Source organism: Carcharhinus amblyrhynchos, chromosome 7 (assembly GCF_965287045.1).
Source record: "Carcharhinus amblyrhynchos chromosome 7, sCarAmb.v2.hapA, whole genome shotgun sequence".
In the NCBI taxonomy this organism is placed as follows: Eukaryota; Metazoa; Chordata; class Chondrichthyes; order Carcharhiniformes; family Carcharhinidae; genus Carcharhinus; species Carcharhinus amblyrhynchos.
The window spans coordinates 75,200,768-75,228,062 of NC_137330.1; the positions used below are offsets into that span (position 1 = coordinate 75,200,768).

Below are 27,295 nucleotides of genomic sequence, written 5' to 3' on the forward strand. Positions count from 1 at the left end.
CTTTCACTTCCTTTCCCACAGAATAGAAACAGGAGAACATCCTGCCAAATGCAACTGCACTTGCATTTCCCAAGGAGAGTAGGTCATTGATATGGTCCTCTCACCATCAGGTTGCTGCTCTTGTCCTGCCAGCCTATGTGCTTTTAGCTTCTCAGGTTCCCTAGCTGCATCTTCCAGGGTGCGTGTAGCTGCATCACTGGTGCTTGTGAATATATGCACACGATCCTGCGACTGACCCTGTTGTGGTACTTTTCTAGGTTAAAAATGACAAAGAAAAGAACATTAGAGTCCCTCATAGTGATGTTTATATGTGTAATATTTTGTGTCATTATGTGTATGCCTAAAGCACACAGTGAGTGAGCAGGAAGCAAGACAGGAGAGCAGGATGAGCATGAGAGCAAGATAAGCTTGGAAGAGGCCATGCCACTTCCTGTTATTGTGTGGAAATGTCAATGGCTCGCAACTTCAGAGCTCTCCTCCAGTTCAGGTCTGCTCAATCATATTATGCACAATCTTGCATAATAATTCGAGGAGTAGTCTTGTCATGTTATGATTCAAGAGTCAATATACCATAATAGATACATACTTGCTCTGTGTGTATAATTGCCAAAAGGCTCTAGATTGAATCTTCCATGCCTGCAACTTGTTTTCCCTTACTATAAGTGTCAAGTAAACTGTGGCATTGAAGTAAGTCGTCGCACTTCCTATCTTTGGTCACCCTGAGTACACCCTGCTGAAATGGTTAGCAAAGTCTGTGACCAGCTGGATCCATGGTAGCAGACAACCCGTCTCCTGATGCAGAACTTGAAACATGCATTGGGAAAGCAGCTCCCATCCTTGGCCAACTCATGAAACATGCATAGAATTACATCAAGCTGACTCCTAAGAGTAAAATGCTGATTTATCAGGCTTGTGTTCTCAGTACCCTGCGTGGCTGTGAAGCATTGATGACTTGCAGCTGTCAAGAAAGGAAGCTGTTTTTGGTGCATTCTGGGCATCTTTAGAAAGGACAAAATTATAAATGTGGCTGTCTCCTCGAAGGGAAATCTCCAAAGTATGTTGACACTCATCAAGTAAAGGCGACTTTGCTGGCTTGGGCACATTAACAGGACAGACAATGGACAAGGATTTCTGTGTGGCGAGATAGCCATAGCTAGACGACTAGTAAGATACCTGAAGCCCATCTTAAAGGATGCTTGACATGAAGAACCTAAACAGCAAATGACAGAAGGAAATGGCATCATCACCTATGGACTGGCATGTGCCTTCATGATGATTAGTGGCCAGAGCAGTTTGGCAACAGTCACCAATACTGAAAAGAGGAATCCATAACAAGCACTTCATATGCAGCAGTTGTGGCAGAGCCTGCCTCTCATGGATTTGTCTCTTTGCCTATCTGCAAAAGTGCACCATGTGAAGAAACCTCATCCTTAATGGATTTGACTTGCTGCAAATCCATCACCTTATGAAGATGGAAGAATACCAGTGATGTGTGCACAATTGGGCATTCCCTGTTTCATCTATCTCTGTGTTATTAAGTCTTGTCAGTAGTATAGCAATGTTGTAGAATATTTTGGAGACACCATAGACAGGGCTGATGAGAAAACCTTTCCCGACATTGCTGAGGAAGCAGAGCCAAGTGAACAGTTGTTCATTTCTCCTCATTCTTCACTCTTAGTTTGCTGACTGTCCAAATGTAAGCTTGGAATAAAGGCTTATAAATGACTCAGACTGAGAACTGGATTTCTGTTAGCATTTACATTTGCAAAACAGGATCAGAGCTCAGAAATCAATCAAGCTGCAAATCAAAATATCAAAATATTAACAAAACTCAAGGCTCATGTTCCAGGATGTGATCACATCCTGGAACAAAGAATCAAAATCACAAAGCAGATCATTAACTCTGCCAAGTTACTAGACATTGAATAGGTGGAGCACTATTGAGCAAATGCCCACGCTTTCCTCACCAGGGAAGAATACAGAATAAACAAAAGGTACCAGATTTCCAGCCTACCACCAGAACAAGCTCTGACAGATTCCTTCCATCCCTAGGGCATAGAATTGACTGTTTTCAATTCATAACGTGCAATTATTAAACTGCCTGTAGACTCGAATACAAATGTGAATCAGCTTCTTGTCTGCTCTGCCATCACTCAGGTGTTAAGATTTAATAACGCAAAATGGTTGTTTGTGTACATACTTGTCAGTATTTTAAGTGACAAGCCACTGACGTATGCAAAATTATATCTATTGTGCTGTCTTGGAAACAAGTTCAATTTGGTCTCATCATGTTTCCTGAACTTTCCATTGTAATGCAGTCATTATTTGTGTCTCTTCCAGATTGAGAATTTTCAAGCCCCATTGAGAGAGAAATGAAAAACATTATGTTCGCTGTGTGGCTCATTCTCGCGCTTGCCGTGAGTGAAAGCTTGCAACAGGTTCCACCAGAGAAACTGAGAAGTGAGTGACATTCCAAATTGCTGAAGGATCTCTAAAGTAAAATACTTCTATTCATTACTTCAGTGTTTACTAGTGTAATAAAATGTTATTGCCTCCAGTTATGGATCCGTTGGTGCTGCAATAGCAAGTTTCCATTAGCAGATGCTGTATAACCCAACCTTCAGTTTTTTAGTCTTCAGTTACAATTAAGATAAAATTTTAAAATTGGTAGTTGAGTCAGCAGCAGAATGATATTGTCAATCATGCATTTAATATGTAGAAAAGGTAAAGAATTTTTAGAGTTTTATTCCTTGAAGATATAGGACAAGTTTGTGGCTATGGTGAATTCTTTCAACAGAACACTTACAGAGCACATCAAAGTGTATATTGTAAGAGTGTGTATTGTGAGAGCAAGGTAAGGATTTCAATTTCCAAGTATTGTCAACATCTCCTTGTATTATTAACAAAATACTTCTGAATAGTTCTATTTGTGGGTATATGGTTTTCTTTCTTCTCCTTATTGTGAGTAGCCAGTGTGCATTCAGCAGCCAAGGTTTTCTGCACTCGCTTCTCCATTTAGTGAGCAGAACTGAGGTAGGTGGGGGACACAAAATTGGACAGACTCACACTGCTGTTCCTGCTCATTTTCACATCAAGTGAATTTCCTGCCAAAAGTAACCGGTAATGTACAATATGTCCTTTCATACATTGGCGGACATATCAGCACTAACCAACTGACGGGAATACATCACCTGATGAATTTGTGAAAGAAAATGTGTGTTTTAATCAGGATAACAGTCAGATGCTAGATATTAAAACAGTCAATGTTTAACCAAAATAGTGGCATAATCCTGTAACTTTATAAATCACGTAGAAATATTGTGCACAGTTCTGATTGTCACGGTATACAGAGGGTGCTGTTGAAGGGATAGACCCTGAAGAGAGGATCCAGCGTAATTGCAGGGATGGAGGGCTTGGAGAAACTCCTTCTGGAGAAGAGAGGGGTCATGTGATCACTGATTCTAAAGGGATTAGGTAATGTAAACCATGACTAGTTATTTCACCGCAACCAGAACAGGTGAAGCAAAGAATCTTTACTTGTCAAATCTGCAGAAACATCAGTGAGTAAGTGGTAAATGTAAGGAACTAGCACCCTCAGGAGACAGTTGGGTGTTGATATATTCAAATTGATAGATCCTTTTCAGAAATTAATATTTTAGAATGGAGTAAGCAAGTAAATTGAGATCTGATATATGTGAAGCATATTATACAAGAACTAGTGACTGTGGACATACTGGGATTTTCTCAGTCACACGTTGGTGTCTGTTGTGACTAATATAAATCAATTGTTATAATCAGTCTATCATGATTCCATTATCATTGCATCAGGCAATAATCAGACTAGTAGAAGATGATAGTAGATTATTTGTTCACCTAGTAATTCCTCATATTTACTACAAAATCTGAGTTTAACTGGTGTCTCTGAGTAAAGATTACACAGCTAAACAGACCAGGAAGGAAGGTCCTAGTTTTGAGCTGGATTTATTTAAGAATTATTTATTGTGGTGTTGTTATAATTTAACTCCAGACTAGTCAGCCAAATAAATGTTTCTACTCTTTAACTGTTAACCAGAAATGTTCATCGATGGATAATTTGTGATGTCAGGATTGGTATAATAGTAATAGCTTTCCTGTTGAACAGTTGACTGGCACAGACTAAACAGGTCCATGCATCAAGCATAGCCATTTAGAAGTAGGCACTCGTGAGAATTGATATATATGGTAGTGACTCATTATATTTCAAGAAGGAAGGGTAAGAGAGAAAAATGAGTACACTGGGGAGGGGGAAGCAAGGCAGCTTGTTGCAATAAGGGGAGACCTATATAATTTTGAGCTAATGCTGAATTGTATTTTTACAGAGATGTCAATGGATGGACAGAAATATATAAATAAACAAATCGAAAATGCTATCAATGGAGCAAAGCTGATGAAATCTATTGCTGATAAAAGTGATCAACAACACCAGGACTATCTACGGCTTTTGGAACAAACCAGCAAGCAAAAGGAGGTATTGCGCAATGTTCTCCTGGTTTCTGTGGTTGTATTACTTTTACAATGGCTCCAATTTTAACTCAACCTCCCCCATGGGAATGGGTGAGTTTGGGTTGGACTCCTGTTGTACACGCCATCAAATTCAATGGAATGTAAAACCAGGCAGGTTAGGATAAGATCAAGGTTCAAGTTCAGTCTAATCTCAGTGAAAAATGTTGTACATATGCACAAATATGAACATGGATCATTGAATGTAAGCGTGAAAGCATTTCTGTGAATTATAAACATGAAGTTCCTGTTTGTCCATTCTCATGGCAACAGAAGAAACCTTGGAAATATGGCATTATTATCATATCCTCTTTTTTTCCAGGGATTTCAGTAGCCCTGCTGTCCACCAACTCCAGCTTCTTGTGCAATCCAATATATTTAAGCTGGCCATACCAGACATTCCTTCACCTGCCAAGATGCAAAACTGTGGAGTTCCTCCCTAATGTTCTCCAACTCTTTACCTCTCTTTTCCCTTTTAGACATTCCTTGGAATTTCTTTTTTTACCAAGCATTTTGTAACCTGAACTAAAATTGTTTAAGCAGCTCAGTGTCACATTTTGTGTAATAACATTTTCGTGAAGCAAGTGGAACATCCTACAATGTGAAAAGCCCTACAAAAATGCAAGTTGTTGTTTCCATGGCTTGTCAGTCAAACTTACGGTGGATAGGTTGATGAATTCCTGTGAGAAATCACCCCCTTTGGGTTTTGAGAACAGGGATATTGTGATAGAAACAGGAAATGTTGGAAATACTCAGTAGGGCTGGCACCATCAGTGGGGAAAGACTGAAATGTTGTGGCGGTTCTCACAAAAGCGCTGAATTGGTGGGGAAAACTGTTCTAGTTCATTTTTTTTTCAATGCATCTTCACACTTGAATCTCTGCACTCTGTGCACTGCAGAGATCACAATCGTGAATCTCATTAAAAATCCCAGGGGTTGTGGGGGAGGTGGGGGGGGGATGCTATTTGTGCCAGCGTTTGACAGTTCTGGAACTCTGCACATGTGCAGTGGTCCCGATCTGTCAAACTCCCCGTTTGCTGGCCAGCCCGGGACCCCCACAGTGCTGCCCCTCCACTCCTCCCCCCTCACTGCCCAATCACAGGCCCCACAATTCCTGGGCCAGCCCTGACCTCTCCCCTCCCCCTCCCCGCCACCCCCCTGTGGCCTGCCCCAGTCGCTGGCCTCCCTCCAGCCCACACCAATTCCCATGCAGAGTGGCAATGGGCTCCTACCCCCACCAATCACCCCTAGGCCCTGATCCCTTGGCACTGTCTGGAGCCCTGTGAGCAGTGCCAAAGTGTCCCCTGGGTGTGGGCACTTTGCCTCTTGGGCAGTGCCAGGTACACAGGCTGGCACTGCCAGGGTGCCCATGACCAGGGGGGCACAACTCCACCCTCCTCCCTGACCCCCTAGTAGGCCCCAATTGCTCCCCCTACATTTCGGCAGGGTCTCCTGCTAGTCCCCCAGCTGTGGGGAGCTACTCTAAACCCCTGGCGGGGTGGGAGATTCTATCAGGACCAGCAAGTTCCTGATAATGACATGCAAAACATGTTTAAACTACATTTTAAAAAATTCAGATGACTTACCTGTCTTCCCACCGGTTTCCAGCGTAGTCTGGACTCTGACTGTTCACCAGCTCTGGGAGATGTGTTCCTGGTGTGTGCGCAAATCCCAGAAAATGCCCGAAACAGCAATTCTCCCAGAAAAATTGCGGGTTGCGATGAGAGAATCGAGCACATTATTTCTGTTTCTCCACATGTGTAACCTGCCAGACCTGCTGAGCATTTCCAGAGGTTTCTTTAATTTCAGGTTTCCAGCATGAGTAGTTTTATTTTGCCTTTTTGCAAATAAGTAAATGCACTCAACCCTATCCAGTCTTTTGCTGCTGATTTCACTATCCATTTGTTTCTTAACATCTGAAATGGTGCACTCTTCAGGGTTCAGATTGAGAGACCACGCAATGGCTGAATGATTCTAAACCAGGCGCTCAAAACTGTGGGTCGCAACCCCCTCTTGGGTCATGGGTCGTGAGCTATGAGGCAACAATGGAGGCGAGGGAATGGATCTTGAGATTTGACAGTCCTGGGATTAGCTGCCCTTTGAATGTACGCAGTTTTTCAAATGGGCTCATAAAATAATCAAACAGACTCTGAGACCTGATCAGTGACAACAACAGAGCCTGCAAAATGGTAGATGATTTTGATATTTTTTGTTCCTGTATCTCTGCTGTTTTAACCACCAAGCAGCTCAACAGCTCTCTCCACCACACCCTACAATTTTTGTTCTAGGTTTGAAACAAGTGTGAAGCACAAAAATAGGTCACAACAGAAAAGATTTGGAAAGCACTGTTCTAAACCTTTCAGTGAAATAAAGATCACCTTAACCTAACCTTTCTAATGGAAGTTATTTTATAACTAGCATTAACTCATTTATTTAAGTAATGTTACAGTAACAAGTCTCACAACACCAGGTTAAAGTCCAACAGGTTTATTTGGTAGCACAAGCTTTCAGAGCACTCCTCCTTCATCAGGTGAGTGAAGAATTGGGTTCACAAACAGGGCATATATAAACACAGACTCAAATACAAGATAATGGCTGGAATGCAAAACTTAATAGGTAATCAAGATTTTACAGGTGCAGACTTCTGACTGTGCCTTCTCCAGTCCAATACCAGCATCTCCATATTTAAGAATTATTATATTAACATTACTTAAATCTATATTCTTGTTTCTTCCAGTTCCTTAAAAAATACGGCAGATGACAAATTTATGTTCAGCAGTAGTGTGAATTGGGTTTATAGTGAATTGATAACTTACTTTATATCCAGATTCAATGGAAAAGAAGTTTGGGTAGCATGTAAAATGAGTTGTTGATTCATGATCACCTGTTTTACACTAGCAGCTGTTACCATGGAGCCCAATAGCTTTTTAAATGAGATGAATGACCATGAGACGTAGAAGCAGAAGTCGGCCATTCAGCTTATGGAATCTGCTCCATCATTCAGTGGGATCATGACAGAATCTGATATGATAATCCTCAACTCCACTTCTGCCTTATCCCATAACTCTTTATTCCCTTATTGATCAAAAATCTGGTTTTCTTAGCAAGCTATAAAAATAACAGAATAAAACGTTATGTTTTAAGACTTTTACTGTGACAATTAAAATTAACCTAGATCCAACATTACTAAACTGAACTGTAACACCAAACTAAAGAAAAGGAGCTTTCAGGTTAACTGACTAATGCAATCAAGATACAGCTTACAACCCTCTTCACTATGTACCTCACTTCTGGCATTACAGAAACAAGCCCAAAATTACTCCTGGTTCTCCAATATGTTTCTTCCTGGCATGCTAGATAGAAACTTTTAGTGTCCTTTGAAAGTCATTCCACTCAGCATGAGCCTTCCAGATCCATGCTTCACCAATAAGGCTCACCGGGGCGATACCATGCTCCTTAAATCTCCAAGGTCCCATCTGGTTCTGTCCATTTCCTTTTCGAACAGAAAACCAACTGTGATAAGCATCCTTTTTGGCTGTTAACAAAAAATAGTCCTTCTCCACTTCTCACAACAGTGGCTGCTTTGATGAATCATAGAATCCCTAGAGTGCAGAAGGAGGCCATTTGGTCAATTGAGTCTGTGCTGATCACAATCCCACCCAGGCCCTATTCTTGTAAGCCCACATAGTTGCCCTACTAATCCCCCTGACACCACGGTCAATTTAGCGTGGCCAATCAACCTAACCCGCACATCTTTGGACCATGGAAGGAAACCAGAGCACCTGAAGGAAACCCACACAGCACATAAGAAATAGGAGCAGGAGTAGGCCATCTAGCCCTTCGAGCCTGCCCCGCCATTCAGTAAGATCATGGCTGATCTGTCGTGGCTCAGTTCCACATTCCCGCCCTCTCCCCATAACCCTTAATCCCCTTGCCTATCAAAAACCTATCAACCCGCCTCTTAAAAATATTTAGCGAGGCAGCCTCCACCACTTCAACGGGCAGAGAATTCCAGAGATCCACCACCCTTTGAGTGAAGAAGTTCCTCCTCAACTCCATTCTAAACTGCCCCCCCTTTATCTTGAGGCTATGCCCTCTAGTCCTAGACGTGGGGTGAACGTGCAAGCTCCACACAGACAGTGACTTAACAGTGTCTGCTTTCTCTCTGTCTCTAGAGAGTCTTTTTTTTTTACTTACAATGTAAGAGTATCCTCAAGTTGAGATGCTTCTAGAATTCTCAATTTTACCTTAATTTAAAGGCAGCATTTTAGAATATTACCATCTTGTAAAGTTCAGCATTCGGAACAGGGCAAAGGCTCATTTCATCCTCAGAGTTGCTTTCTGTCTTCTGAAATCTAATCAACAATGATCATCTCTTTGCTGAAGAGCTAAGATGGAGCCATTAAATCAATGACCATTCTTGGCCTCACAAACTGCATGTCCTCTGTTATTAAAGTGACCCTAGGCAGCTGAAATTCCTCCTTCATATGAAGTATTTCTACTCAGTGATTTTAAGGGGGTAATTTATATTTTGGACATGTCCAGTGAGGCACATAATGGCAGCTGATCCAAAGCTCATGATTTTCCATCCATACTTTTATGTTGTTTCCATATTAGAAACAGCACCTTTAGCTCATTATTTCATCCCTGCAGTGGATAAGGGAAAAATCTTTTGTCTGACCAGCAGTCCCTTTCTTACCTTCACATTTCCATCATCCTGTTTGGCTGGGGAGGCAATGGCCTAATGGTATTATTGCCAGACTATCAAACCAGAAACTCAGCTAATGCTTTGGGGACCCGAGTTCAAATCCTGCCACGGCAGATGGTGAAATTTGAATTCAATAAAAAATATCTGGAATTAAGGATCTACTGATGACTATGAACCCATTGTCGATTGTCAGAAAAACCCATCTGGTTCACTAATGCCCTTTAGGAAGGAAATCTGCTGTCCTTACCTACATGCGACTCCCGAGCCACAGCAATGTGGTTGACTCTCAACTGCTCTCCAAGGACAACTAGGGATGAGCAATAAATGCTGGCCAGCCAGTGACGCACATGTCCCATGAATGATTTAAAAAAAAACCTCTGGATTATCAATTTTTCCTATTTATCAATATCATTAGAGTGAAAGCAAAATACTGCAGATGCTGGAAATCTGAAATAAAAAAAGAAAACATTGGAAAAGCTGTGCAAGACTGGCAACGTCTGTGGAGGAAGAAACAAAGTTAATTGTTCGAGACTGTGTGACTTCTTCAGAGCTCTGAAAGAAAGGAAATATCATCTCAACCTATTTCCTTGGGAAAATGAAAACACAGTATAGTAGCCTATAAATGAGTACAGTCCTACTTTGAAAAGGCAGTAAAATGAATCAAGTGGCAATTGAAACACTGGTACATTGATAGTAAATGGATAGTTACCTTAGGCTGGGGCTAATGCACATTGTGTGTTGAAAGGAAGAAATTTAATCTGCAGCTAATTTGTGTAATGTGAAGTGAAAGAACTTGATCCTTACACTGAAGTCAAATGTACAAAATCACCTGCTACTAACATCCCTCACATGGACAAAAGCGTGAAACTAAATTGGTACAACAATGAGTGCTGGAAATCTGAAGTAAAGACAGAAAATGCTCCAAGTGCTCAGCAGGGCAGGCAGCATCTGTAGAAAATAATGAGAGAATTATACTTGGACTTAATCTTATATGCACTGTGCAATGTCAAAACTGCTAAATGATTGTTTTCAAATGTTAACCAGGAAGCTCTGGTAGCTGCTAAAGATGCTCAGAAAAAGATGACTGATGCTGAGCAATGTCAGTCAAAGGAGGCCCTTTGGGAAGAGTGCAAGCCATGCTTGAAGCAAACGTGCACACGATTCTACTCAAGAGTTTGCAGAAGAGGTTTTGGTGTGGTTGAAAAAGACGTAAGTACTGTAATACTCTAAGAGATCTGTAAGATTATTGTTGCTTATCAAATGTTTATTGATAACATTCTTGTTAAATGGCTTGGGACATTTTGCTCGGTAAGAGGTACTTTAAGGTGCAAGTTGTTGTTTGGAAGAAACCAAATTTAATCAGAGTTGTGAGTCTCTGATTTTTTTTTAATTGACTTTTTCTACTGCAGACTGCCTGTCTACATAAAATCTACTTAGATACTGAGGGTAACAGCGTATACCAATAACAATGCATCCATATCTGAAAAGGACTCATGAACTGGGTCTCTTTTCTTGCAAAAAAATAAGGCTGATGGGTGATCTTTAAAATTATTAGAAGTTTTGAAAGCATGGTTTTAAAGAGAATGTTTCCGGTTGTGGGGAAGGGCATAACTAGAGGTCATCAATATAAGACAATCAACAAGAAATCCAACAGGGCATTTGGAAGAAACTTTTTTTTATCAAAAGAGGTAAGAATGTGGAACTCACTACCACAGGGAGTGGCTGAAGCAAATAGATTAGGTGCACTTCAGGGGAAGCTGGACAAACATATAATGGAGATGGAATGGAGGGTTACAAAGGTAGATTTAGATGAGGAATGATGGGAGGATGTTCAATTATGGAGCATAAGTGAACTGATTAGGTGCCACAGCCTGTTTCTGTGCCCTAGGTTCTACACAATCCTATGTAATGCAACAAAGTTTAGAAAATGCTCAACTAAATAAAATTGATTAAAGATTAAAAATGCCAAGCACGAAACAAATATTGCTTGGTGATGCACAGTAATGAATGAATTAACCCACCTCTGGCAGAATCAGACAGATGAAGTGTCAAATTGTAAATTGAGAAAGTAGAATTCACATTATTTTTAGAATTTATTTGTATTTTCTGTCCTGGGCTGTTGGCATTCTCAACATGGGCAAGACAAGTGTTGACACAAGCAGCAGGAAATTGAAGTTTGTGGTAGGCTGCTTTGGTTTGCAGCAATGTTGCTGGCCCACTGAGAACAGGACATTTTTACTGTTGATGGGAGATCACCAGCCAAAAGCCCTCAACATCCTGTTAAATCAATAATAAAAAGACCTACTCTAAAGTTCCCAAGTAAATACCAAGGGCTGCATTTTCCCTGCAACATGATGGCTTGGGAGCCCTTTAAAAATGGCATCCAGGACTCAGTTCTGGCATCACTGACCCCATTCTCAAGGTTCCCAATTTTCAGGAGTTACTTTTAAGGGTGTGGCTTGTTTTGGTCAATAGCCCCTAACCCTGCTCTTCCAACCCGGCTGTCCCTAGTCCCCCGTAATTTTCATGGATTCAAGTGAGCTTTTCAATAAGTCATGATTCACGGCCTCTGAGGTGTCATGGACTATACACTGTATGAGGAGACCTTTCACAAGATAAGTGCAAAGGATCCTCCTCATGCTGCACCCACCACCCCCTCAAACCCCTATGCCTCTTGGGACCAGACATCAACATGGTAAAATCCTTTATAATGAGGAAGTTATAATTTTGTAATTTGAAAACCCACTTCCAATTCCAATCCCAAATCAGTTCCAAAGATGTAATAAGTGTGCTGAAAAGGACCAGCACATCTACTCAATGTCAGGAATACCCTCTTTAATTTAAACAGATGGCTTCACCAGTCTTGTAGAGAACAGGCCATAGGAATAATGGCCAATCTTGCTGACCTCAGACTTCAAACGAAAATGCACAGTTCCTTACTTTTCTCACTAAATCCTGCCCAACTCACTCCCAATTGCCAAAGACCAATATTTCACACTAATGTCTTGAAGTTATGTATGCTCCAACAAATTGCAAAGGTCTTCCAATATGTTGGTGAGTACGCTGGTGCTGTGGTTGGTGAGTACACCAGTACAGAGGTCATGAATTGATAACCAACCACGGCAAACTGCAAGATCGAATTGTTGTTAAATTGTGTATGGCCATGACAAACCTAACAACAGGCTATTGTTAAAAATCCAATTGCTTCACTAATGTGTTTCAGAGAAGGAAATTTCACCCACTATCCAGTCTGAGCTGTTTGTGACTCCAGTCCAACATTTGACTTCTGTTACCTTCTGTGATAGCATAGCGTTAGATTTCACTTACCCAACTCTGCCTTTCTTCATCACTGCCTCTCTTGACTCCTCCAAAATTGATAAAATACCAGACTGCATATCTGTAAATTATCAGATTACTTATCTGACTTCTAGTACTGGATGAGCAGAAATTTGCTCCAATTAAATATTGGGAAAGCATTTACCATTGTTTTGATCCCTGCTCCATTCCCTGATGATCAACTGTTATCCCTTTCACTAGCAGCAGTCTGAAATTAAACCAAGCTGTTTGCAATCTTGATGTCACATTTGATCCTAAGTTGAGCTTCCGACCTCGATCACTACAACTAAGCTATCATTACTTTCACCTCTCTTACATCATTCCTGTCTCTGCTCACATTCTGCTGCAATCCTCATTCATGTCTTTGTTATTTCTAAACTTGACTATTCCTGCTGGGTCTCCCACATTCTACCCTTTGGAAATTTGAGGTCATCCAAAACTCTGCTATCCTTATCTTAACTCGCAGCAAGCTCTGAGCCCCACCAGCCTACACTAGATCTTGGTCAAGAAACATCACAATCCCTCTCTGGCCTTGCCCCTATCTCTGTATTCTCCTTGAGCCCCACAGTCCTCCAAGATATCTGCTCCCCTCTAATTCTGGCCTCTTGTGCATTCCCACATATAATTTCTTCATTGGTGGCCATGTCTTCAGTTGCCTAGGCCTCAAGTTCTGGAATTCCCTCCCTTTGTCTCTTCACCTTCCAACCTTGCTCTCTCCTTCATGTGTCTGTGTCATATTTTGCCCTTGTGAATTGGACGTTGAGTCAAGATGGTTGAAAAGAATTACCCCTGTCAGGTGACCAATGTTTCAGGGATCGGCAAAGAAAATGCTTCAAAGACATTCAGAAACCACCTTTTGAAACATGTATTGGCATTAAGGGCTAGGAGAAATTTGCTACCAATTGTTCAACGTAATGGAAACTCATCCATAAAGGTTTGAGACAAATGCCTTAATGTTGAGGCAGAGCAGTGGCAGGGAAGGAAAGAAAAGGAAACAAATCCTGCACTTCAGATCCCATTGCCTCATGGGACATCCTGCCTCATGTGCCCAGAACCTGCCTATTCAGTCTATGAATATATGGCAGAACCTTGTGACCCTGAGTGGACGACATTCTGAAAACGAGGGACTGCTGTGAAGCATCTCAAGGTGCCTCATTGTGTTAATGGTGCGATATAAATAGAAATGTTTTGCTGTTGTTATAATTGAGAAGCTACTCAGGTATAAACAGTCACAGTAAAGTAAAAGATAAAAGGGGCGATCTTACCAAAAAATCTAAGTGCCGAATGAGCATGACAAAGAATGAGCTGGCCAATTTGTAAGGAACGCACTGTAGATTAGCCAAGGAACAACATGACAAAGTCACACTCACCGAATCATACTTATCAGACATCATAGTCTGGGGCATGTCCTGATCCATCAGCGCTAAAGACCCACCAGAGTCTGGAGAAAAGATAATACATATTCAGGTGAAAATGTCCTCGGAACTTCTCACCCGTTTTTCCAGCAAGGTAAAGGGAGGCTTCAATGGCTTCCGGTCTCACCGGCAAGGTCCCTGTTGGTGGGAACCATCTATCATCCTTGCTGGTGAGGATCTCGACCAGTGAAGTGGGAAAGGTAAGTGAGTCAGAAAGGTAAGTGCTACAGCTGTATAGGGCATTGGTGAGGCCGCAGCTGGAGTACTGTGTGCAGTTTTGGTCGCCGCACTTACGCAAGGATATTTTGGCCTTGGAGGGAGTGCAGAGGAGGTTTACTAGGCTGATACCGGAGTTGAGGGGGTTGAGCTATGAGGAGAGGCTGAATAAACTAGGCTTGTACTCGTTAGCGTTTAGAAGAATGAGGGGAGATCTCATTGAGACGTATAAGATGATGAATGGGATGGATAGGATAGAGGTGGAGAGACTCTTCCCACTCAGAAAGGACAGTAGGACTAGGGGGCACAGCCTCAAGATAAAGGGGGGGGGGCGGTTTAGAACGGAGTTGAGGAGGAACTTCTTCACTCAAAGGGTGGTGAATCGCTGGAATTCTCTGCCCGTTGAAGTGGTGGAGGCTGCCTCGCTAAATATATTTAAGACGCAGGTTGATGGGTTTTTGATAGAGGGGATTAAGGGTTATGGGGAGAGGGCGGGAATGTGGAACTGAGCCACGACAGATCAGCCATGATCTTATTGAATGGCGGAGCAGGCTCGAAGGGCTAGATGGCCTACTCCTGCTCCTATTTCTTATGTTCTTATGAGTCCGGACTATTGTTTCCCAGGCTATTTAAATCAGCTTCGTGCCTGGGAAGGGCACAAGGCTGATTTCAGCGGCAGAACACAGCCGGCAATATCCCGAGAGGCGAGAAATTGGGCGCGAACCACCATGCTGCTCGACCAGCGCAGCAAGGCGGATAAATCCCACCCTTAACTTTTGGGATATGTCTTTGTCCCTGCTCCTCTTATTCCCCACAGTTTATGCCCACCTGCCTTCCTTCACATGTGAGCCTAACTATAGGATTTCAGCAAGCAAATTTGACTGAAGAGAATGTGACAGCCATCCCTGATCCTGGCCTCATCTAATATTCACTTACACAAACACAACAGTGATCAGTAGCAAGAACTGTGGCTAATTTTCTTTCTTATTACTAAATATAGTTTCTGGTCAAAATGATTCAGTCCCAAACAACTCTTTCTGTTGAACTATCAGGACCTTGTTTGTCTGTATCTAGTTAAGACTGATGCAATTGCAAGGTCTGTGAGTATGATAACAATGTGAGTAAATTATACAATATGTATCTTCTGTAAATAAGAATTTTCTGACATTCAGAATCATTTATTTTCAGAAGAACATAAATTAGTAGAATCTCATCCATAAATAATGACAACAATTGTTACTACACATGTGCACAATTGTTTTGGTTGTAAGACATCCATGGGCTTGCTGAAAACAGGTAACAGTGCCAAAATCACTGAATATAATTCTCATGTTTTCATTTAGCAAGCCAGCTTATTTGAAATAAGAGGCAGGTTGTGAATCAATACTAAAGTTTTGCTGTAAATCTTTCATAACGTTTTTCACCATCGAACCTTGGAATCTAAACCACCTATTTTTTTCAACAGGTAGAAAGGTTCTTTAATGATACTCCACTGTTTTCTGTATGGCTCAATGGGAATAAGTTCAACTCACTGCTTGAAAAGAACACAGAGCAGGGTGCACAGTTCGAATCTGTTGAACGACAGTATGAAGACATCGATGAAATGTTCAAAGAAAGTATGAAAGCCTTTGATGGAACAGATAGACTGATTGATCGTCCCTTCGGCAACTTTGGAATTTTCCCGAAGCCATTTTCTTTGTTTCCAGATTCATCCTTTTCCCCTTTTAAACCTTCCATGTTCGACAGTCATGGGATGCTTTCCTCTTTCTTCACGATGACTCAGCGGATGTTTGAGAGACTCCACAAACTTATGCATGATGCTGAAATAGATAGGGGAATGCATCATGAGATAGGTAAGATCTCGAGGGGCTAGATGGCCTACTTCTGCTCCTATTTCTTATGTTCTTATGTAGGTAAGAAGGTATAAGGGTGTGGGTGTGGGAATGACCTGTTAAGCACTCAGTTTCAGTTTCAGAATGATACCTTGCAACTCCCTCCAGCAAATACTTAGCTACCTGTCAACTTAATTAAATCTGACCTTTCCACGGAGTTAGAAAATAAGACTGTGCCTAATCCATGCAGTCATTGACATGTCCTTAACCTGTTGAGTAGGGCTGAATTTCCTGGATTTGTCTGAGCTTGTTAAATATCAGAAAATGGTCCTCTTGGAGTATCTGCATGTAAAGGAACCCTTAAATGGTTATTCTGTTTTCTACAGAACCCTGAGTGAGCCTCAGAAGTGGGAACTCCTAGTGTAAGGAATCTCCAACTCTTTCCATCTTCTGTTTTGTAAGGGTCAGGCAGAAGTTTCGCCCCATTTCAAATTGATCAAAAATTACCTACATTGAAATGTTAATGTACTGTAATAAGGAATTTTGCTGAGGTGTCATCAAAATTCAGAGGTGAATGTGACCAACTAGAGCTTGGTGCGTCGCTAAAGTACAAAAGCACATGAAAGATCAGTCAGACCATCTTTACATTTGATGACTTGGTCCTCTTATGCTGCAGGTAAGTTTTAGTTCTTTCATGGGATGTGCTAGCCAGGCCAGCATTTATTCTCCATCCCTAATTGTCCTTGAGAAGGTGTTGTTGACTGCTTTCTTGAACTCCTGCAGTACATGTGCTATAGGTACACTCAGAGCACTGTTGGTAAGGGAGTTCTCGGATTTTGACCCAGTGACAGTGAAGGAACAACAATAATTTTCCAAGTCAGTGTGGTGTGCGACTTGGAGGAGGACTTTAAGGTGGTGGTATTCTCATCTATCTGCTGCCCTTGTCATTCTGGGCAGTAGAAGTTGTGGATTTGAAAGCTATTATTGAACGAGACTAGGTAAGTTTCAGCAGTGCATCTTGTATATGGTACACATTGCTGCCACGTTGTGTGAGTGGTGGAGAGAATGAATGTTTAAGATGGCGGATGAGTTGGTCGATCAAGCAGGCTGCTTTGTCCTGGATGGCATAGAGCTTCTTGACTGTGGTTGCAGCTGTACTCATCCAGGAAGGCGGCGAGTACTCCATCACACTCCTGACTTGTGCCTTGTGGGTGGTGGACGGGCTTTGAGGAGTCAGGAGATGAGTTACTTACTGCAGAATTCCCAGGCTCTGCCCCCCCCCCCCCCCCCCCCCAGGTTGTTGATGGGGGGTGGGGGGTATTCAGTGATGGTGATGCCATTGAATGTCATGGGAAGATGATTAGATTCTCTGTTGTTGGAGATGGTCATTTGCCTGGCACTTGTGTGACACGAATGTTACTTGCCATTTATCAGTCCATCCACCACCTTAAAGATTCACTCCCTCCACCACTGATTGTACAGTGGCAGCAGTGGATACCATCTACAAGATGCACTGCAGCAACTCACTAAGGATCCTTCAACAGCACCTTCCAAACTTATGACCTCTCCCAATTAGATAGACATGAGCAGCAGGGGCCTGAGAATACCACCACCTGCAAGTTCCACTCCTGGATGTACAGCATCCTGATTTGGAACTATTTTCCATTCCTTCACTGCTTCAATTCCCTGTCACTCCCTTCCTAACCACACTGTGGTATATCTACAATGCATGGATTGCAGTGATTCAAGAAGGCAATAGTTGGGAATAGGTCTAGCCAGTAACACCAATATCCCATGAACAAATCTTTTAAAAAAGAAGGGAACATACTCCTTAGAAAATAAACATCTAAAAAATGTAATGCAGGTAATTGAGAAAAGCAAACAAAATACTGGGTTAATTTCTACAGGAATGGAATAAATTTGTGTGGAATCTTAACTAGATGACACTTTTTGTAGTCCTATGAAGAGTTGGGAACCATATAATAAAAAAGATTTTGAGGCACTGGAGAAGGTGAAAAAGAGATTAAAATTATACCGGAACTGAGAGTTGATTGTACCTTTCGGGACAGACTGAAATAGGCTGTTTTCTCTGGAAAGAAATTTGAAGAGTGACCTGACAGAGGTCTTCAAGGTTTGTAAAGGACTGATAGGGTAGGCATAGAAAAGATGTTTCCACTTGCATGTGCCACCATAACTAGGCACCATAGATGTAAATCCAAAAGGGAATTCAAAAGAAGTGTTTTTTCACCCAGAAAGTTGTTTGAATGTTGAATTTCCTACCACGAGGAGTAGTTATGTCGAATTCAAAGGAAAGTTAGATAAGCACATGAGGAGGAAGGATGTGTTGATGGGGTTAGGTAAAGGATAGCAGGAAAACATCAGCATCGACCTCTTGGGCTGAATGACATGTTTCTGTGCTGTATACACATTTAATAACTCAGATGATTTGAACTTATTCCCATGCAACTCTCTTTTGTTTTTTATTAAAGGTTTGATTCCATTTTTAACAGGTGGACAAAACATGACAAATTCAACAGACGGACAGGATCAACTCATCTGCCGAGAAATACGTCGGAATTCCTCCGGGTGCATGAAACTTTCAGACAAGTGTGAGAAATGCAAGGAGCTTATGTCCTTGGGTAAATTGAAGCATTCCAGTGATTAGATTGTGAAAGAAGATTAGAAAAGAAACTAAGAAAAGTCAATTTTTCTACAAAAAAGACCTGTATTTATTTGTGGAAGTTGACGAGACAATTTATTTCTTTTGTCACCTTTAAAAAATTTTCAAGAATTTAAAAACATTTTTCTGTGAGCTACAAACACTGCTTTGTATTAGTCAGTGAGCAATTTAAATTCACATTGAACCACAAGTAAAGTCCTTCTGGGCTTCAGACAATGCATTTTGGGAGGAATGCAAGGAAATACACAATGAATGGTAGGATGCTAAGAAGTAAAAACCAAAGGGACCTTGGGTGCATGTCCAAAGGTGTCTGAAGGCAGTAGGACAGGTAGACACGGTGGTTAAGAAGAAATTTGGGATTCTTGCCATGAGTGGCCTTGGCATATATAAGAGCAGGGAGGTTATAATAGAGCAGTATAAAATGCTCATTAGGCCACAGTTTGAGTAGCGTGTGCAGTTGTGGTTATCATACTATAGGAAAGATGTGATTGCACTAAAAAGGGTGTAGTGGAGATTCACCAGGATGTTTGTTTGCATAGTGCATCTTCACACCCAAATTGTCTCTTACCCTTTGGAAAATAGTAGTGGAAGGATTTCTGAGCTGATTATCAGCCCAATGAACTATGTTCATTTCTCTTGCCATGGCCAACGAGTCCTTGTGTTGGTCCAGAACCCGAGGCTTCTGGCCCAGCAGTAGGGGCGCTACCATGGCGCCACAGGGTCCATCCACCAGGATGTTGCCTGGGATGAAGTGTTTAAGCTATGAAGAGAGGCTGGTTGGTTTGAGGATGTTTTCCTTCGAGTAAAGAAGGCTGAGGGAGAACCTGATTGAGGGGTAGTTAGGAAGAAACATTTCCCCTTCGTAAAGGGGTCAGTAACCAGAGGGCATCGATTTAAGGTAAGAGACAGAAAACTTAGACAGGATTTGCGCAAAAACCTTTTCACCAAGATCTTGGTGGGAGGCTGGAATTCATTCCTGAAATGGTTATAGAGGTTGGAACCCTCACAACCTTTAAGAAGCATTTAGTTGAGCACTTGAAGCACCATAGCATAAACAGCTACAGACCAGGTGCTGGGAAATGGGATTAGAATAGATAAGTGCATGATGGCTGGCACAGACACAGTGGGCTGAAGGACCTCTTTCTGAGCTGTAAAACTCTATGGCCGGAATTTTACTGCCCCTCCGCCACGGGAATTGGAATGGATGAGGGGCGGACAGTGGGAAGGTCAGTTGACTTCGGGCAGTATTTTATGGTTTTGGGATGAGAGACACCATAAAATCCTGCCTTATGACTCTGACTATTTCAATTCTGAAAATCTGTGGCATTCGCTCATAACTCTGGTGAGAGACTAAGGGAATCCCTGTGACACTTAACAACCATGGTCTATTGGATCTAGCCTCGATGAAAATATTTACAGCGTGCTTAATTTATATTTTGGTACATCTTTGCTGCCAATTATTTTCCAAGGAAGTTATAAAGTAACAACATTCAGCTGTTAGCCAGCAGTCAAAGCCTACTAGGACACACTGAAATGCTCCTTCCTGTTTCACACAGGTGATTAAGCAAACATATGTTTCTTTAGGCATTATCTTTGGCTTAGTGACACATTCCTGACTCAGAGTCATGAATACAAACCCCATTCTGGAGACTTTAGTGTGTTAGCCAGGCTGATACATGATCGCAGTATAGAATTTTTCAATGAGATGTTAAGTGAAGGTCTCACTGCTCTTTCAGGTCAGTGTAAAAGACCCCATGGCACTTTTTGAAGACAGCCAAGGGCATTTTCTTCATAGAATCATAGAACCCCTACTGTGCAGAAGAAGGCCTTTTGGCTCATTGAGTTTGCACCAACTCTCTGACAGAGCATCTCACTCAGGCCCTATTCTTGTAACACCATATAATTACCTTGCGAATCCCCCTAACCTACACACCTTGGGATACTAAGGGGCAATTTAGCATGGCCAATCCACCTAACCTGCACACCTTTGGTCTGTGGGAGGAGACCGGAGGACCCGGAGAGAACCCACACAGACATGAGGAGAACGTGCAACATTACACAATCACCCAGGTGCTTACACACAATTGAACCCGAGTCCCTGGTGCTATGAGGCAACAGCACTAACCAGTGTGCCATGCCAAGGCATGTGCGTTTATTGGCCACTATTTACCCGTCATAACTTTCAATATCTTGTAAACAAATTATTTAGTCATTATTTATTGCTATATCAATGCAAGTCCTTTCCTTTCTCATTAAAATGTATGTTGTAATACCTTAAATTAAATTCTTGTGCAATAATGAGGAATTGCCAGGGTGGTGGCCTTTGCTGCACAAAATAGGTGGAGATGCAAGGAAAAAAAATTGCTCTGACCAAAATTGTATGTCTGCTAAATTATTACCAGCTCTCCTTGTCTATTTATGTCCATGTAATAGCTGCTGATTGCATTTCATCCAATTAAGCACATCCATACATTTTAAGTAGTGGGAGGAAAGAAATTCACTTTAGAATTGAAGATCCTTGATAAATATCAAAATCATAAAAATAACAAAAAGCTATATTTCAAATCTTTCATGTATCTGAGTCAGAAGCCTGAATGCGATGTGATGTGGAGTGATAATTACATAGAACATCATGGACCTTTTCTTTCTCAGCCCAGGAGTCCATGCCTTACAACAAATCTCTAAACTCTGCTCTCAGGAGGAATTATTTCTAGAGCAGTAGCTGCGAACCACAAAGCATTAGTATCCTACAGCCAGCCATTTATTATTTTGATATTTATTTATGGACCTGTTTTGTGGTAATACAATAGGAAAAAAAATTGGATGACGCCTGATGTTAAATGCCACAATTTTCCTGCACTATATTGTTTTAGATGAAAGTGCAGGGAAATGAGATTGAACTGCATGAGCATAACCTGCAGTTTCTGTGAGGCATGAGTATGATTATGTCAGGCTGTTCCCTGACTCGTCTGTGGGACAGCTCTCCCAATTTTGGCACAAGGCCCCAGATGTTAGTAAGGAGGATTTTGCTGATCCTGGTGCCTAGGTCAATAAGCATACCAGGAATTGTACCACCATTTGGGCCTTCCACGCAGTGGGCGATTTGCCACCATATCATCAAGGCATTTTCCGGGATTCCTTGTCTCTTACGTTACGGATTGTGATGGTGTCCTAGAGATGTCATCTTTGAGAGTTTAGTATCACAGAACTGCGACTAACCTACCTGCTCAGATGCATGTAAATAGTTTAATGATATAGTTCGAAGAAGAGCAGGGGAGCTCAGCCAATAGCCCATCCAGCATTTATCCATCAACTCGTATGAATTAGCTGCACCATCTTCTCATTGCAATTTGTGAGAATTCATTGTGTCCATTTGCACCCTGGAACCTGGATATTTACATATATCAAAATTTTTAAACTATTATCCTTGCATATATATGGATGAACTTGGAAGTAATGTGTTAGAACATAAATAAAGAAAACTTAAACGTTTAAAGTATAAAGAAGCTGTTGAAGTGAATAGCATTATTGTATTTAATGTAGATAAGTATGAGATAGAGAAGAGGATAAAGAGTTCTGCTGTCAGAGTTAGGTGTTGCAATGGTTAAGAAAAAAGCAAGTTAGATCAAAATGAATGCATTGAAACTAGAAAAAGCAATGTAAATGGGTAGAAAATAAGTTATTATAAAAGAAAATTCTGGCCTGAACTGTGATTTTCCTTGCTTTAACTGAACAAATCACTTTTTTAAAACTGCAGGAGCAATTCTGACCCATCCTATTGTAAAACAGTGTAATCGGAAAGTAGGCAAATATTTAGCAATTTCTTTGAAAGATAATTCAAGCCATAGAATCACGAGATTTGGAACAACAAAAGTTGCTTATTATAGAGGGGGGCCTTATCGTCAGACATTTACCCAGACAGTTTCCAAAGTGGATATTAACATAGTAGAATTGTGAACAGTCACCCATCTATTAATAATAAGCCACATGACGTTATTTTAATGATTAGGAATTTTCTATGACTCATTTGTTTTTCTTCTCTTCATTTCAGAGTGTTTTGATGTGAATCACAAACCTTTACGAAAGGCGTTTGAAGAGGCTTTGTCAATGGCAGAGCATTTTACAAAGAAATACGATAATCTAATGAAAGAGTTTCAGCATAAGATGGAAAACAGCACCAGGGAGTTAGAGACGCTGAACAAACAGTTTGGATGGGTGTCTAAATTGGCAAATTACACACAGAGCCCCGATGGATCGTTTCACGTTAAAGCTGTGAGTTTGTAGGGCAGATACATATAACAGGGATATTCAACCTTTCAAAACTCAAAGACCAAAAAAAAGTTGTATTATCGACAAAGAACAAAATGCTTGAAACATCAGTATAATTTTTCTGATCCCTAAAAGCAAAAACAAAACAGGGGCTGAGGAATCAAATAGTGTGACTAAGAGCCAAAAAAGAAAACTTCTGTCCAAGGCCCAGTCAGCTTCATCTGCTTCATTAATGACTTATCCTCCATTATAAGGTCAAAGATGGGATGTCAACTGATGATTGCACAGTGTCTAGTACCGTTTATAATTTATCAGATAATGAAGTCTTCTTTATTTGCATGTAGCAAGACCTGGACAAAATTAAGGCTTGGGCTGATAAGTGGGAAGTAACATTCAGGCTATACATGTACTAACAGTGACCAACTCCAACAAGAGGAAGTCTAACCACCTCCCCCAGTTTTCAACAACATTACCATTGTTGAATGTCGCCTTATCAATATTCTGAAGGAATGATCATTGAGTGAAAACTTAAGTGAACCAACCACAAATATTATGATTACAAGAGCAGGTATTCCAGATGTTCTATAAAAAAACCACTTGGTGTGTGACAGACAAGGCACAAGACAGGTATTCGACAGAATACTCTTCAACTTGGCATGAATGAGTGCAATTCTAAATATATTTGAACATGAGAAATAGGAACATGACTAGGCCATTTTGCCTATCAAGTCTGCTCCACTATTCAATAAGATCATGGATGATCATCTACTTTAATACCACCTTCCCACACTATTCCCATTTATCTCAGCTACTTGTTTTAGAGGTATCCGAAATTCACTCCAACCACCACCAGTGCTTAATGGCAGTAGTATGTACCATCTGCGTTGCAGCATGCCACCAAGGCTGTTTTGACAATGTCCCCCAAACTTGTGAATTTAAAAAAGGATAGCAAATGTTTGAGAATGCCACCACCCTTAAGTTGTCATTCAAGTCACACATCATGCTTGCTTAGCCCAACACCACTTCCTCAGAGCTAAGTAGGCATTTTGGAAAATTGGGGGAGAAATGACGCTGTTATTCTGCCATCTGCAGATACTATTTGCAGAATTTTGAAGACTTTTCATTGTTGCAAGAAATAATGTAGTGTGTGGGAGCTTCATTGTAATCTGCAACAGCCCACCCTCTCAGAAATCACTTGATACAAGTCTACACTTTCACAATGGCACAGATTATAACTCTAATGACAATAGGAAAAGTTTAGATAGCAGCCATTAATTAAGAGGTAAATGGTCTTTCCCTCATTCATTTCATCACATCCAGGAGGGTCTGAACGTTGAAATGGAATATTAATTATAACTTCGTTGTAATGCCCTGATTCTCCACTTGAAAACTCTTTGCAGAGACACAGGGAGCAAACATTACAACTACCTATCAGTCAACTCACTGTGCCAAATACTCTCCTAATTTTTCACTCCACCAGTCTGTTGTTCTTGCTTTTTAACAACTGCAATCATACTTCCCTAGCCTTCACCAGTGTGTTATGTCTGTGTTACATGAGAGTTGTAATACTGAACATGAATAGATATTTAATTAAGGTATTTAAACAAATTGCTAGGCACAAAAGCCATTAATTTTGGCTTCACTTACCTGCCCATGTTCTATATCCTTTAATTCCATTATATAGCAAAATTGATAAATCTTAATTTAGATGTTTTCAGTTGACCTAGTGGCAACACCCTTTTGGAGTAAATGTTCCAGAATTTCAGTACTGTTTGAGTGAAGAAGTGTTTACTTCACTTAGATCTAATATTGAGGTTATGTTCCCTTGTTCTGCACTCCCTCTATTAGAGAGTAGTTAGAAGTCACAAAAGGTTGGTATACTGGCGCCGCAGGTAATTAAGAAGACAAATAGAACTTTGGCCTTCATTGCTAGAAGGATGGAGTTTAAAAACAGGGAGGTTATGTTGCAGTTGTTTGAGGTGCTGGTGAGGCCATACCTGGAGTACTGTGTCAAAGGCCTTTGACAAGGTGCTGCATAGGAGACTGTTAAATAAGTTAAGAGTTCATGGTATTAAGGTCCTGGTATGGATAGCGGATTGGCTGACTGGCGGAAGGCAGTGAGTGGGGATAAAGGCGTCTTTTTCAGGATGGCAGCTGGTGTGCCTCAGGGGTCAGTGCTGTGACCACAACTTTTCACAATATACATTAACGATTTGGAAGAAGGAACTGAAGGTACTGTTGCTAAGTTGGCAGATGATACAAAGATATGCAGAGGGACAGATAGTATTGAGGAAGCGGGGGGCTGCAGAGGACTTGGATAGGTTAGGAGGTGGGGAAAGAAGTGGCAGATGGAATACAATTTGGAAAAGTTGAGGTAATGCACTTTGGAAGGAGAAATGGAGGCATAGACTGTTTTCTAAATGGGAAAATGCTTAGGAAATCAGAAAGGGATTTGGGAGTCCTTGTTCAAGACTCTCTTAAGGTTAATGTGCAGGTTCAGTTGGCAGTAGGAAGGCAAATGCAATATTAGCATTCACGTCGAGAGGGCTAGAATACAAGAGCAGGGATGTACTTCTGAGGCTGTGTAAGGCTCTGGTCAGACCCCATTTTCAGTATTGTGAGCAGTTTTGGGCCTCATACCTACAAAAGGATGTGCTGGCCTTCGAAAGGGTCCAGAGGAGGTTCACAAGAATGATCCCTGGAATGAAGAGCTTGTTGTGTGAGGAATGGCTGAGGAGTCTGGGTCTGTACTCATTGGAGTTTGGAAGGATGAGGGGAGGATCTTATTTAAATTTACAGGATACAGTGATGCCTGGATAGAGTGGAAGTGGAGAGGATGTTTCCACTAGTAGGAAAAACGAGAGCCAGAAGGTACAACTTCAGACTAAAGGGGTGATCCTTTAAAACAAGGATGAGAGAAATTTCTTTGGCCAGCGAGTGGTGAATCTGTGGAACGCTTTGCTGCAGAGGGCTGTGGAGGCCAGGTCATTGAGTGTCTTTAAGGCAGAGATAGATCCTTGATTAGTAAGGGGATCAGGGGTTATGGGGAAAAGGCAGGAGAATGGGGATGAGAAAAATATCAGCCATGATTGAATGGTGGAGCAGACTCGATGGGCTGAGTGGCCTAATTCTGCTCCTGTGTCTTATTGTTATATGGTCTTATGGTGTACAGTTTTGGCCTGCTTACTTGAGAAAGGAAATACCCATGCTGAGACCTTAGACAACATAGACCACTTTCCATATCTTGGGAGCCAACTGTCACATGGGCAGACAGTGAGATTTAACAATGCCTTCAGTGAACCCATGTAGCCTTTGGTTACTTGAGAGAAAGAGTGTTTGAAGACGTGTACCTCAGACCTGGAGCAAAGCTCATGGTTTACAGTGCACCAGTAATATTCACCCTTCTAATTGGCTCAGAGATGTGGATTATTTACAGTAGGCACCTCAAAACCCTGGAGAAGTACCACCAGCACTGCCCCTGCAAGATCATGTGCACCAATGTTTGTGTTCTTGCTGAGGCCAACATTCCCAGCATTGAAGTCCTGACCATGTTTATAAAATCATAGAAATCTACAGTGCAGAAGGAGGCCATTTGGCCCATCGAGTCTGCACCCACCACAATCCCACCCAGGCCCCATCCTCATAACCCCATGCATTTACCCTAGCTAATCCCCCTGACACTAAGGGACAATTTAGCATGGCCAATCCACCTAACCCACACATCTTTGGACTGTGGGAGGAAACTGGAGCACCCAGAGGAAACCCACGCAGACACGGAAAGAACGCGCAAACTCTACACAGACAGTGACCCAGGCTGTAAATTGAACCTGGGTCTGGGCACTGATCAGCACCACTAGGCAGGTCACGTTGCCCGCATTCCTGATACAAGACTCGCAAAACAAGCACTGTATTCAGGGCTTTGATATAGCAGGCGAGCCCCAGGCAGGCAGAAGACATGCATCAATGACACCCTCAAAGCTTCCTTGAAAAAGTGTAGCATCCCTACTGACACCTGGAAATTCCCTGGTCCAAGACCATCTGAAATAGAGAAAAATCTCTGGGAAGGAGCTGAACACCTTGACTTTCATTGCCAAGAACCAGCTGAAGTCACATGTCGAATTGACGGGAACGTGTGGCAACCCAGGCAGCCTACCCCAGCTGCTCCTCTAACCACTGTCTGCCCCATTTCTGACAAAGACTAGGTTGCACATTGAGTCCTCAATCCCTGAGAACTCATGTTTAGTATGGAAGCAAGTCATCCTTGACTCCGAGGGATTGCCCAAGAAGAAGAGAAGCTACT

General features: G+C 41.7%; 1 protein-coding gene across 1 annotated transcript in view; it reads left to right on the forward strand.

Moving 5' to 3' along the window:
* The window catches only part of clu (clusterin), a 48,324-nt gene that overhangs the window by 15,333 nt on the left and 5,696 nt on the right, over window positions 1-27,295 (forward strand). Inside the window, exons 2-7 of the mRNA XM_080192628.1 lie at window positions 2,341-2,460; window positions 4,359-4,507; window positions 10,292-10,456; window positions 15,680-16,067; window positions 18,557-18,685; window positions 22,778-22,998. Of these exons, the coding sequence (XP_080048754.1) occupies window positions 2,373-2,460; window positions 4,359-4,507; window positions 10,292-10,456; window positions 15,680-16,067; window positions 18,557-18,685; window positions 22,778-22,998 (1,140 nt within the window). The 5' untranslated portion in view covers window positions 2,341-2,372. The remainder of the gene's footprint in view (window positions 1-2,340; window positions 2,461-4,358; window positions 4,508-10,291; window positions 10,457-15,679; window positions 16,068-18,556; window positions 18,686-22,777; window positions 22,999-27,295) is intronic.